The sequence below is a fragment of the Lepisosteus oculatus genome, chromosome 13, assembly GCF_040954835.1.
Source record: "Lepisosteus oculatus isolate fLepOcu1 chromosome 13, fLepOcu1.hap2, whole genome shotgun sequence".
NCBI lineage: Eukaryota > Metazoa > Chordata > Actinopteri > Semionotiformes > Lepisosteidae > Lepisosteus > Lepisosteus oculatus.
This window is the reverse complement of record NC_090708.1, coordinates 15,036,422-15,050,821: the sequence shown is the minus strand read 5'-3', so window position 1 is coordinate 15,050,821 and position 14,400 is coordinate 15,036,422. Positions and strand designations below refer to the sequence as shown.

Sequence of the window (14,400 nt, the reverse complement as noted above, 5' to 3'; positions counted from 1 at the left end):
TATCATGTGTTTTCAACATGAAATATGTCGTCAGCCAATCAACTAAGGACAATGTGAGCGGACATGGAAACGTCCATTTTAAGAGAAATGGACGGTTTTCCCCTTTCCTTTGTATTCCACCACGTCCTTACCAATCGCTAATTAATATATTTATATATTTGGAATAACACCTGCCTGATGATTTCTGCATGCTAATTCAGGCAGCTCCATAGCTTGTAATTATAACATAAAATAAGACGTTGAATAGGCCACAGAAATTCTTTTCTTGGGCCCCGCTAATCCCCTATTAAAAGGGTCTTGTTAAATAATGCAAGACAGTTTCCGGAAGTAGGATTACCGCTTTCATTATTTTACAATGAAATGATATTTCACACTCAAATGAGTCTCGGTATTCTGTAACAGCCCTGAAAGGTCACATTCTGTTAAAAAATAGAAGTACGAAATGGCTTGATTCTTCTATTGCAGAATAAACAGAAGAGTATAACTTCCATTTGTATCCGTGTTATGTTATTAAAATGAAAGAATATGGATACTCATACACGTCTTCCTTAATCCGTGTACTATAGTCGAGGTTTGTTTCAACTACACATTCCTAGAGGTCAAGATGTGTGGTAGATGAACCTGTTTCATCTTCTTTACTAAGTGACCTTTTAGTGACTTTGAAAGAAATGCCTGATATGTGTCTCATGGTTCCATATAACACGATCCCTGCGCCAAATTTCTTGTTAAAACGTGGTAAACTGACAAGAGATTGGATTTGTCAGTCAAGGGCATGATAGATTCTTGATTTACTTTTGTAACAAATCCAAAAGCACAGAGCGACGTTATTAATTTGCGTATTTACAGTATTTAGACTTCTTGGCTTAGCATACTGTCAACCGATCGACTCAAATTAGAACGTAAAATGACTTAATACTTAGAAAACGCATAATATCATCATTGTATTTATTATATATAATATATCATATTATTGATATATTTTTGTATATAACGATGCATTGAATCCACATCAATGGACCATCGGAGTAGTACTGATAAAAATTATTTTGATCCAAAGATGCACATGGTAATCACAAACGATGTAAGTAACACAGAACTACTGTTACTCAAAGAATACAATTACGAAGTCAATGCTGAGTCCTGAATTTGAACCGAACGATCGCACAGTGTGAGTAGTAGAAGTCCATGAGTGAGGACGACATGCCTGAAAATACAGTAGTGGGAGCAGATCCACGAGCTGAAAGATGACTTTGGCTTTGTTTGGTACAGTACTCTGGCTAAGAACAGTTCACCAAAATGTAGCTACCCATGGATTCGCTCAGACATATGGATTGACCTCAACGTAAGTGCATGAAACATGCAAAAAAAAACATGCGAGTTTAGAGTAGCAAGCAATTTTACATCAAGTAGAAAAATATCAGATTTGTCTACACCACTGCACGTCTGTAAATATCATCCTATCAAGCAAAATGAAAATGTAAACAAGTATGAATGGTATTTTCGGTCTCTGGTTCCGTTTTATTCCGTTTACGAGTGCTTTGTCTGTGCGAGAAATTATGTAAGGGTCACAGCTCTTGCCCATACATTGCACTGTTGTCAGCGGTTATCAATGAATAGACGTTAATTAATGCTCTCAAGAAGTAGTGATGTGGTTGATGATAGGAAGCAACAGGGGATGAATCCCACCAAAATGCTTTGTCAAAGATGAGAAAGAAAAGCCTGTGTCAATAAAAGAGCCACTAATGACGGCCACACGTCTCTCACCATGCTGTCCAAGAGGCCTTTCCTTCTTTTGTTGACTATAGTCAACTTTGATATCCTCATCAAGTTGAAGGAACTATGAACTTGTGTACATCATTAAGAAGCAGTGAACTTCCGGTTTTTACAATCCTTAAGATTTCTGGGATTTTTAAATATAACGGTCTTTTGATAAATCATCATTAAAATACGGCTATGCTCAGATATGCACACATACGTATATATGTATTACACAGTTCTCTTACACTTCTTTCTATAGGAGCCACTTCTGTAAATATGTTAGGTGCATACACTTATTGTTTGATTATTTGGAAACCATCACCGAGAAAGAAGAACTGTATTAAACCTATTGAGCCTGAATGCAGGTTCCAGTCGAATTGATTCTTTGTCACCGTGGTGGCATTCTTTAAGGTCTATAATGAGAACAATGAAGACTATAAAATGTGGCATATACTGTACATATAGATTTTCGCAGACTTACATCAAAAGTAGTAAAAGCTGTTCATTACAAAACCAAAATATATAAAACACAAAACGTTATTTGGAAGTACACGAAACGTACATAACCAGCTTCATTCACGTAAAGACTGCAACTAAAAAGTGAATATTTAGTTCTGAGGTGCAATATACTGTGATGTAATAGGGTAGGAATGTATTGTTGAATTTAAAGTTTTTTTCCAACATTTTTTATGTCCTGTCTTTCACTTGTCAAGTAAAAGCATATTTATCCAAGTATTAAACAAATCACCTAATATTGCAGATTATGAGTTAAAAAGTAGGTTAGTGTCAAAATCTGTGTTTATTACTTATTATAGCCTATTCCTATACATTTGTATATTACTGCATTTTACAACATGGTATTAAAACAAGGACAATGATGCAATAAAAACAACAAAATTATTTTAGACGCAGTTGTGTGTATTCGAGCGTATGTTGTGTCTTGTTTTCTGTGTTTGAACACATTTAATGTTACGCGGTTCACAACTGCAACTAGTTCTCAGCATCCACTTACAGCATACACATCGCACAGCATACACTTTGTAAAGCATGCAATGAGTTTTAATTTGACACACAAAAAAAACCAAAACAGCTATGAAATAAACCAACAGATTCTACTAATACTGCACATCTAAACGTACGACTGGCCGATGCGTAGCGTTTAGGTGTTTAACCTTTCCTGGAGGTTAATTAAGTTTTACTTTTAGAATAAGCTCTAAATATGTCTAATGTCTAAACTGATATACAGTCACTTTTATAAAAACACGTTTCGAAGTGTTATCAGTTTTTTTTTCTCCTGTTGCAGATTAATGTATATCGCCGTATTAATACCATAAGGCCTTCTAGGCGGGTTATGACTCCACTACTTTTTATCCCTCTCGTCATGCCACCTTTTCTGGAAATGCATATGAAAATAGATTTTAGTTTTGTATACACCATGCCTAATGTATATATATATACTGTATATGCTTACTACAAACATATACATCTGAATAGGCCATTATAATGCGGGTTGTACAATTTTTAAATATTCAACGTTGCCCCTAAGTGCTAGAGTTGCTTTTAGTATTTTTCTTCTTTCATCCCTTTTGTAACGGTTGAGAGTTAAAGCCTGAGACGTCTCCACAGAGAAGAGGAGAACAAATCAGTGACAAAGAACGCTTTCCGTGTCATCAACGTCGTTTAGACGACAAGCAAGAATTCTTCAGATAATAACTCCCACTTCAAAGACTCCTCGGTTCAATTGAGACCGAACCATCCTTTTTATTCGCACACAAGAGCTGGCACTAAAGAGGAATCAACTGTTTGGTTATTTTTTCGCCATGTTTATTTTTGTCCTATTCATTAGGGTACTTGGATAAAATAAACAACAAGACAATTACTAAAAGACAAACTCGAAACGTATCTGTCCAGAAAGTCCGTATCCACCCACCCCCTTACCATATATCACGGCTCCTTTATTTCCAAATAAAGCAAGTTAAATCATAATAATAGTTACTTATCACGGATTAAACGGGCTGTACGCCCCCGTATGCCTGTAAACATAGGGAAAATAAGGCAACACTGAACGCTTTGGCGTTTTAAATACAACTAAATGTGGAAGATATCTCTTACAGAAGACTCGAGGTTTGAACAGGAAATGCGTCGCGTACGCTTGGCGCAGATCACGCACACACAAAAAATAAGACTAATGTACCTCATATTTTTGTTAAAAAAGCTATGTATTTGTTCTAGAGCTTCCTCTCAACAATTGTGAGAAACACAAGTGTCAGGTCATACACAGACACACACATACTGCGAAGTTATTTATATGTATTTGGAGGAGGGGTGATGATGTTGGTGGTATGCGCGCTCACGAAAGTTGGTACAAAGGAGCATTAAGAGACTGCTCGAATCAAATTTATCTCGCTAGAAAAGGTTTTTGATATAGTTTTCTCCATTACCATAGAGACCCCAACGTGGCATGGTACAACGCCATAAAACTTATACCTTTCAACTCCAAATTCGGTCTCCTCAAGCACTCGTGAGCTTAGCACGACCTTTCTCTCGCTTTCTTTGCTTAAGAACATTTCCGTTGCTTTACAAAGTTTCCATCAACTCCCTCTGATTCCCTCTGATTCCAGCAGAAAGAAAAACAAAAGTTAACTGACTCTTGAATTTGGGCGTTGTTTTTCTACCTAATGACGTTGTGATGTGTTGTCATTATGAACCGAAATAGTTTATATGCACTATTTTAATACAGGTAGCTAAACGAAAATACTATAGAAAACGTGAAACTAGCACGAAGATACGGTTAGAGCAAGAGTAAGTCTGTACACAGTAAATATTCTATTCTTTAAAAAACACCGCGGTGTACAGACGCACGCCTTCACTATTTGAGTTTGACTCGGCTATTGCCATAGAAATCCTAACTCACCATGAAGATTCACCGTTGAGAAGAAATACTTCTTTGTAGAAAAAAACTTCTTTGAAGTCTGAACGAGAATATTCAAGCTTTTCAGCTGTCGCTGCCTAGATTACCTTCAGAGAAAATGGAGAGACTTCTATCTCAAGAAAATAGGAAATTTGAGATTTAAGAACTCTCGTACTCTTTTAACAACATAATGTTCTTAAAGGACAAGTATTATATACACGGGAAATATTTTAAAAGAGTTAGGATTCGGACAAATATACGCATACATTGGCATAGGTCTATGTTTATTTTTCATCACTGTCCTCACAGATTTTACAGAATGCCAAAGTTCGATGATATTGAAAATTCTAGGCACTATGTGAGGTTTTCGTTTCTAAAATATTCTTCATATTCTACATATTTTGAAACGAAATCCTTAACTTCAAATCTAAAAAAAAACATCACCAACATCGCAGACCAAGTAGTAATAATCATCAGTAACGTTCGTATAAGTAATATAATATTCTTTACAAATATAGGATAAAATTGAAGTTATTTTCCTTTAGCATTCCACACATTTGTAAACTTTTGGAATATAAGTACTTCTGTACAACCCTCTGGACTTTTCTGGGGAATGTAGTATATTATATGTAATATGTTAAACTCACTTTATTTGTCCTGCAAAGAAACCTGGACGTCTTACTTAGTCGTTTTTTAAAACTTTCTTGGCCAAGAATCAGAAGCAAGGCTAAAACAGAAATCACCTGCTCTCAATCGACTTCAGCTGTGTGCGTGCGTGAGTCTGTAAATCCAATACATATTCACAATTGAGATGGATCCAGTAAAAGCTAAGGTGATCATTACAAAACACAAAGTCCCAGGTATTTGTTTATTACAAATTTTATTTTACATTACACATCCTGTGCGCTTTGACAATACTATCACTATAATACTCGATTTATTGAAAATACTTGACAAAATTACAAGGCAGTTTGGTACACAACCCGGAGATTAAACATTCGGAGATCACATCGTCGCGAAATTAGTTTTTGAACAAATCTTTAAAAAGCACACACAATGCCCACAGTTACTCAAAACATGTCTTTTTAAAAATTTCAATAGTCATGTAAAGTATGTAATGATAAAATAGAAATATTAAATACCAAACAGTATAATGCTTAGACCAAAATCTGGCCATAAATTAAATGCCGGCTAACACCGTGTATAAATGGTGATTTTTATGTGAAACTGCTTCATTACAATTTTATTTTACAAACCAGTAGCAAACGATAAAAATATTTCCCCCAAAAGACTGAAAAGATAGCACTTTACAAAATTCTTATTCACACTTACACATGAAAACATCACCATTTACAAATGTACAATATTTTCTATTAAAACACTTTGGTTCGATAATACAAAAATGTGTTTATGTCAAGTTTAAAAATAAATTATGGACATAAAAGAGCGAAAACAGCATTTACATAACATTAGTTGAAATACTTGTGGTGAACCAATAAAAAACAGGCGCTGAAATAATCAGCATATTTTAGTTCATACAGTCAAAGCTGCTTTCAAAGCAGTTTTATGAAGTCAAGCTGTTTTTTAGCAGTTTTGGGATCTGCGTGGCAGTGCTATGAACTGAAAAGTTGGTGGTTCAATATGTTGTTGTTGTTGTTGTTCTGTTTTTCTTGTCTTTCGGGTTATTTTGAAAATCTTCTGAATATTGTCTGCAGTTCGGTTCTGCCTAAAACGTGTCTCCGGGTTCGGGGTTCCTGTAAGGAGGCACGTCCGCAGAATCTGGTGAAGCCGGCTTGCTGGGAGGGGTCGGGATGCCACTTGCTCCCGAACTGTGACAAACATACCACTCGCTTAAATTAGCAGCTTGAGAAGAGGAGAGGGGCTCGGAGTGCGAGGAGGAAGCCGGGTCTCGACCCGAGTCCGAAGAAGGGGAGACGAGGGAAGGAGTCGAAGATTCATATCCGGAACTCGGAGGTGGAGACTTGCAGTGCACTTTCATGTGTTTTCTTAGGGAGCTGGGGTGCGTGTAGGACTTATCACAGCCTCTCACTTTGCAGTTGTATGGCTTATCACTTGTGTGCACGTGGGAGTGCTTTTTTCTGTCACTACTGTTAGCAAAACGTCTATCACAGCCGTCAAACTCGCATTTAAAAGGCTTTTCTCCTGAAAGAAATAAAAGGGGAAAAAAAATTACAAGAAGCAGAAGCACTAACATATAGGCTATGCAAACACCCACACTGCTTGTCTGCTTTATTTCAGGGGTGAACTGTCATATTTCATTTTAATCTGTCCAAGCCACCGAATCTCGCTTGCAAGTGTCGTGGTCATCGACGGGACAAGTAAATGTCTTCAGGCGCATGTGTCTGTTTTCGAATAGAAAAGAATGAGGCTGCAATATGTTAATTAGTAAAAGATATGGCTTGACAACCAAAGAGTTTAATGCAATGCATAACACCTTCAGGACAATAGTCCTGGTTTGGCCACACATAAGAGGACGTGGTCAGTGTCCAGTAATGTCTTCACTTCATTTTAATGATGCGGGTGCTGCCATACACAGGTTTCCGGGTCTACATTTTAGAAAATAAATAAAAAAATAGCCATGCACCATGTGCAGGTACTGTAACTTATACAACATGTCTTTTCTTTCTTTTTTCATTTACTTAGAAAATGGGAAGAGAATTCTCGAGCTATTGTATCCTAATTCGTCAATATTATTTTAAAACAAAATTCGACGAAATATTCATATCCATACCTCTCACTTCCCTGAAAAGCTTACAGTATTGTGTATTTTATTTTTTTCAGCGTTAAAAGTTTAATCCATTCTGGTATTTCGTTCAGATAAGACGCATACATTCATAAAGAGAACTCTTAAGAGTTAACTGTATGCATCCGAACGCTATTCGCGATTGCTGCAATACAAGATGCTTTATATTAATGAATGTGTTCTTTTCAAAACATAACACTACCTGAAGACATTAGCATTAATCAAAAAGCGCATCTCAGAATATTCAATACTGCTGTCTAATTACAGTTGCACGTTAAGGAACAATTTGACCTTCAGCTGTTGGGTTGAGACAGCCAATCAAGGATATTAGTGTACTACAAGCAAGTAGTAAGTAGGGGACCCCTGGGAACCCCATATCCATAAACGCAGAGATTGTGCAGGGTCTGCAGAGTGTGGTAACTACGAACAAAAAGCGGTTTTTCTATTCCCGGGAGTCTAGAAAAACATTCCCGCTAGAAATCACTTCCAATGCTTATCCCTTTCATTTTTTAATACCGTGGGGGCAACGATATCTCGCTATTTTGTTCAAGGCAACTGCATGGAAAAGGCTTACAAAAAACATCTCGGGCCTACGTGTTCAAAAATAGAGCAAGTACCCACCGTCGCCATTTTTAAACACTTGTTGTGAATCGCCTAACTTGCACAGCTGAATTTGCTTCCCACGAATTTCATGATGACAAAATCATAGAATATGGAAGTTATTAACATCAGAGCGAAACTTATACAAACAAGAGCCGAGCACTGTATGCCGATATCATGAAACCTTCAGAATCCTGCTGTTACGGGTGCTCCATCTGTCCACGATTGTTCACCGCCTTGTTGATAGCTTATTCTGTGAATGTTGTTTTAATCCTAAAAATTCCTCTCTTTAAAATAGTTTCCCCCAGATATTAATGAGTATCTATATATATCGTAGACGTGTCATCCCCACTTCAATCATCCAAATGAGCTGAAATTGTTATCGATTCCTGTGGAATGGTATAGAAAGGGGATTCAAATGTTTACCTTTTACAATTGTATTTAATTAACAATCGTGTTATTTCATTATTTTGCCATCGTTTAAAAAGGCTAATGTGACCCTTGCATTGGTTTATTTTTGAGAGGAAGGGGGGTTGTACTGGGTACTTTTCCGAGGCTGCTAAAAGCTGTTGTTTAATTTTTCGAATGACGTTTTTGATTTGCAAGACAAGTGTTTCAGGTTACAAAACGATAAGTTGAGCCACATTCTGTTAACGCAGAACCTGTTGTGTTCTGGTCAGCGTGAACAAAAATCATGAGCGCTTCTTCTGCTGTTTTATTTGTAAATCGAACAACGGGTAATTGCAGAACGTCTATCAATGATTAAAAATAACCATTTCCGTGCATGAAAATTAAAGGTGTATTATATGTATATGGTGTACCTTAATGACACTTATTAAAAGACATACCGATTAGTTCCACATCGCCACTATCAGAATCCCTGGATCTATTCCTTGCGGGCAAAGAAAACAAATTAGGAAATCTAGCAGGTCATTACCTCTTCGAAATGAATTGGGTTGTTGAAACCGCTTGCCATTGGAAAGAATGACGCGAAGCAGCATAAAAAAATATGCTCAGAACTTGTCTGGATTTTTACTTTTATTCTCACCGTTTATTGAGAGATAGGACAGGCCTCAGTGTTTTGGAATAAGCAGCAAGGCACCAAAGGGGCTACTGATAAAGTAATTATTGATGTTTCACAGGGTATTCCCGTAAATTTTAAATACTCACTGATAGTTTCCAATTTTAGTCTAGGTATTATCATGGCCCTTATAGTTACAAAACAACGTCCTGGTATGTAACAATTGGTAAGCTATATGTTTCAGCTTCGGAACATTCCTGCCATGTTATCACATTCTCTGTTTTTTTTGCAGATTCTGAAAATAAAGTTGATAAAAACATCTATAATTGCGTTGCTGCTACACGCATGTTGGAGTGCACCTGCAAAAATATACTTTTTAACAGTGCATCACTCGTTGTTAGCGCAATGTATTAAAATGCTTACTCCATATTGCTTTGCACTAAAAGAAAAAACGTTATTACTTATAGAACTCAATATTTAAAATGGATAAACTTTGAATATTAAGAGGTCTTCTAAGTCTTTAATTTTTAAGTAGTGAAGTTTAACACTTTATGGGACTTGAAGTGAAAGCTACTCCGATGTCTTGAAGGAATAACACTGAAAACAAATCTCGTTTTAACACAACAGCTCTTGTGACAGAGGTACTATACATTCCAACCACCAAAACGTCGTCTTAAAAAACAACACCAACCATATACTAACACGAGTATTTAAAACAACGCCATTAAAAGAAATTTGGCTAAATTACTGACCTGTGTGCGTCCTTTTGTGAATCTTTAGGTTCTCGGATCTCGCAAACACTTTGCCACAGCCAGGGAAAGGACAGGGGAACGGTTTCTCGCCCGTGTGAACTCGGATGTGGTTTACAAGTTTGTACTTGGCTTTAAAAGGCTTCCCTTCTCGAGGACAGTCGTCCCAAAAACAGATATGATTCGCTTGCTCTGGTCCTCCGACGTGCTCCACTGTAACGTGCGTTACTAGCTCGTGCATGGTGCTGTAAGTTTTGGAGCAAAGTTTTTTCGCAGCGTGTTCCGGCTCTATCCACTTGCAGATGAGCTCTTGCTTGATCGGCTGCCTCATGTATCGAAAGAAAGCACCGGGACCGTGGTGGTGAGCGCCGAGATTCATATTCAGATTCATGCCGCTGTAGCCGTGGAGAGGCGAGGCAGTAAACCGATCAGCCCTTGAACCTGCTACTTGACTTAAGTGATCAGACCTAACGTACATTTCTCCAGGTATTCCTAACCTTATTTGTCCATTCAAAGCCTGGCCACCTGGAGCTCCGTTAGGCGGTTGTTCGTGATGGAGTCCAGGGAAAAGGTTATGGTTTCCAGCTTCAGGGTGATGACCATAGTGTCCAGGGTAGCTACCTGTTGTTGAGACAAACATTCCGTGGTGAGAACCTGCACCAGGAGCCTGATCGGTAAGCCCTGGCATGGCTGGAGCTGTCAGATCTCTGCGAATTAGGAATTCCCTACCTGCCGTCAGCGCCTGGGCCGTGTGAGACATAGAGTATGGTACTGCCGCAGCCTGCACTGGGCCGAAAGCTCCCGTTTGACTGGAGACAACTTCACTGTGGCCTGCCATATGATGATTATGGTGGTGATGGTGGTGGGAATAATGATGGGCTGGGCTGAGTTTGAGGGCCGCGGAGTGCCCCATGTGTTCTGGCCCGAATGGACTTGGCCCCAGGCGGGGTTCTGAAGTAATCTCCCCAGGGTGCGTGTGAGCCATTGAGTGAGGATGGCTGCTGAACCCCGGGAAGCCTGTCATGCTCTGAGGGGTATGGTGATGATGGTGATGGTGGTGAGCCCCTGCCAAGTCAACTAATCTCAACGCCGTGTTCCGTTTGGAGAACGCGGGGTCCATCATTGGGTTTCCCAAAGCATCCACGCTCATTACTCCTAGTTTGAGAATAACTTGACAGCAGGCAAAATAATAATAATAATTATGATAAATACGTTTAATAGTAATAGAACATATACGCTGGAAAAAAAAACTTTCTAGAGTTTAGATTCTATCTCAGTGCCTACGTGGAATCCCATTCGGTTGAGAGGCAGCAGCAGGACGCTTTGAGATACTGAATAGAGATTCATGGTCGGCGCTGCAGCCCGTGGAGCTAAACAATCAGCGAGCGTTCTAATTGGTCAGAGCTCAGTGATTGACGTCACGTGTGACAGCTTCCAATGTGAAGAAAAATGTGTTAGCGACAGCAAGAGACCAGAGCGCCTGCGCCGAGCCTCAGGCAACAGAAGAAAAGTGATTTTTTTTTTCTTATGCAAAGGGTATTGTGGTTTTAACTCCAGTACCCCCAAACGTTTATTTTCTTTTGTAATACTATTATTATAACAATATGTACGGAACTGTTAAAGTCTATTTAAGTTACAAACCGCTCTTTCTACTTGCTCTAAATGCTTTTTACCGAAACCGTGCGTGTGTGTGCGCGGAGGAGGAGGGGGGTAATTAAAAAAAAGTAGAACTACATGTATTCAGACCGCCTGCTCCAATGAATTCTTGTAAAAAAAATAAGCCGCTTAATGTGCGTGACTTGTAAGGCGTTTTTGGCTTTCAGGAAAAAAATAACTAGCGATAGGTTGGACGGTTTGGAAAGTTCATTACCTATGTGATTTGTAATCACATCCTGTAATGTTCTTTCTCTTTTAAAGATTTTACTTTTGGACATTTCTTTCTGTTACGATCGAAATCATTCACGATAAAAATCTGTCTGTAAGATAAAGGGAGGAAAATTCACCCACTCTTAATAAATTCAGTAAACTCAGTTTTTCAGAAAAAAAAAAACAAGGAGTCACTTCTTAACACTTTAAACTAGATTTGTCCATCTTCCACGTCTTCTCAAATGAGATACGTGCAGAAACCAAGATGCTAAAAAAAAGCCCTAGACCTCCAACTCCAGTCCCCAGAATCTTACACTTCGTCATGGGATCCGTTTCGCTATATTTGTGAATAGCGCAAACGTCGTCTATTATCCCGGAAAGAGGTTCTGTAAGGGACCTGTTGTTATGATCCAGGGTAATTTTGTCCACGAGCCCTGTCGGTTTCAGGCCCGGAGTCTAAACGGATCAAGAGCACAGGAGGAGGTACTTAATGAAGGGGTAAGAGGAGGAGTTAGCAGGAACAGAAAAGCAGAGTAAAATGCCATAGTTGAAGGCGAGTAATGTAGAAATATGTCGTAAATAAGTGCTAAAACTTTTTGAAACATGGGTTTCATAGTCCCACCGGGCGCTTTTAAAAAAACTTTACACCTGCTTTATGTACTTTTGAATGTGAAAATCGTATAAAAATGCTTAAGTATCTTATGAACATTGTTTTTTTGCAAGGATTTTACTTCATAGCACTGTGGTATTTGGAAATTCGCTCTTTCGCTCGGCCTACAATCAAATCCGAACTTTAAAATGAATGCCTTTTGAAAGATTCTCTGGATGTTTAAAATAATGTTCCATTATTATAAAGTATGTAATGAAGACTCTTCAGTGACCCCGAGTTTCTTTATTACATCTTTTATGTAATTATCTTTTGCGGCAGTAGTTTCTGTCCCGATTTTATATTTATAAATAAACTTGTACTTATATATTTCCTTATACATTTGAAACAGTCTACATAGGCAGGAAACGTCTCACAGCACTGACAAATGTTACTTGCGGCGAAATCCATTGAAAACACACCGGTTCTCAAAAATAATAAGCATATCTAGGAAAAAAGCGAAGGGTGAGACGTGTTCCAAATCCATTACGTTACTCTCTATCTGCGACACAGCAAAACATATGCAAGTTATGCCAGTTTTAATTCATCTGGTTTGCTTCAAAAGAGCTAGAATTTGCATTGTGAATTGTAGAATAAGAACCATTGAGATGTTTCCTAATGTCATTGTTTTCTATGTATCCTTACATCAAATGGGTTTTAATTAATAGGAACAAATGACCAAAACTATTACATTGTGCTCTAAATGAATAGGCTAGATTTTAGCTCACCATTTGATACATACTGGTTGCAAATAATTAAGGATTATATGGGTCTGATCAAAAGTAGCAAAATGACAAAAAAAATAAAAAGGTAAATGCTTCTAGAATTCTATATTTTATTATAAAGCATTAAAATTCCAGAATGTCTCTGCAGACCCACGTGATGTCCTAATAGACGATTTTTCCTGTAATATAATACAAGCTAATATTTGACATATTCCAAGACTACGAAGACCCTGCCTTTCCAAAAGCAAGTTAAATATGAATGATAAGGTTTCCTAAATAAAACCAAAATAATCTTACAAAAAATAATTTTAAGAGACCCGTTTCTCTTTCATTAATAAAAAAGAACAACGATAACATGACAAATTATGCCAAACTTAAAGGTAATCGACTTCGTACGACTGTTCAATAGAAACGGCTTCCTTACCTAATGTGGTCCAACCTCCGTCAAACTTTTGCTCTTATCACTTCGGCTGTAAACAAATATACGAATTATATAAAGCTACCAAAGCAGAGGTCAAATAGTTTCCACTAGAGTCTTGTCAAATATTGCTCATATAATCTGCAACGCCTGTGCAAAGGCATTGGAGAGATAGGACAAATTGCTCCAAGTAGTCAATCACTTATTTGTTCATCTTCAAGACCATTGAATACTAAAAGACCGAGCAAACCTCAAATCCCCTTGAAAGAGTGGCACGCCAATATTTTATTACCTGGTGGTCAGTGCCATACTGAGAAACACAGTGTTCAATTACAATATTCATAATATGCATTCTGATTCTTGCGGTTTTAAGAGCATTTAGCTTATCTTGTTAAAAAGCATAATTTCTTTCTTTCACTACGTGTAAAACGTATATCCTACGCAGTGGAAGTATGAAGTCGCAGATTTGTGTTTTAGTACGTACAATGAAAGTGTGATTTGACTTGCTTTTTGAGGAATTGCTCATGTTTAATTGTTTGAGCAGCACAGATTTATTACTTTTTCTCTTGATTACTTCATCCATGTGGAATTCTCGAGGCCAATGGAATACCAATATCAGTTGATTCTTTCCACGAAAAAAAAAACCGATTCGCGTGTTCTATTTCATTATTTGGATTGCTTTTCTTTCCTTGAGTATTTTTTGCAATTATGTTAAACTAATCATTTTCATCCAAAACGTTTCAGATTGCGTATTTACGAAAAAAAAAAGATGGAATGACTTCTTGCGCAAAAAAGCACAGAGCACTTGCTCAGGCGATACCAAAATTTATTAATTGCTCAATCATGTCCTTGACAAGCATTGCTGATCTAAAATTATTTCATATTTCTATGAAAGAAGTGATGAATGAATATAGTTTTCAGTTTTAAACAGCAATTCATTTT

General features: G+C 37.7%; 1 protein-coding gene across 2 annotated transcripts; it reads right to left on the bottom strand.

Moving 5' to 3' along the window:
* Positions 1–5,532: 5,532 nt before the first annotated feature.
* Positions 5,533–12,789, bottom strand: zic4 (zic family member 4). Of its 2 annotated transcripts, XM_006637810.3 has the most exons (3): positions 10,533–12,789; positions 9,807–10,424; positions 5,533–6,832 (listed from the first exon to the last, which is right to left on the bottom strand). In XM_006637810.3, the coding sequence occupies exons 1-3, from the start codon at positions 10,951–10,953 to the stop codon at positions 6,396–6,398; spliced, it is 1,476 nt and encodes a 491-aa protein (XP_006637873.1). In that variant the 5' UTR covers positions 10,954–12,789; the 3' UTR covers positions 5,533–6,395. The 2 variants fall into 2 exon arrangements, with proteins under 2 accessions (XP_006637873.1, XP_015216754.1); XM_015361268.2 differs by having other exon boundaries at positions 9,807–12,788.
* Between the last annotated feature and the right edge of the window lie 1,611 nt (positions 12,790–14,400).

Coding starts and splice junctions, on each gene's coding strand:
- zic4 (XM_015361268.2), bottom strand. CDS start 10,953: ATGAGCGTGGATGCTTTGGGAAACCCAATGATGGACCCCGCGTTCTCC. Junction 6,833..9,806: donor TCACAAAAGGACGCACACAG/GTCAGTAATTTA, acceptor TATTTCTTTCAG/GAGAAAAGCCTTTTAAATGC.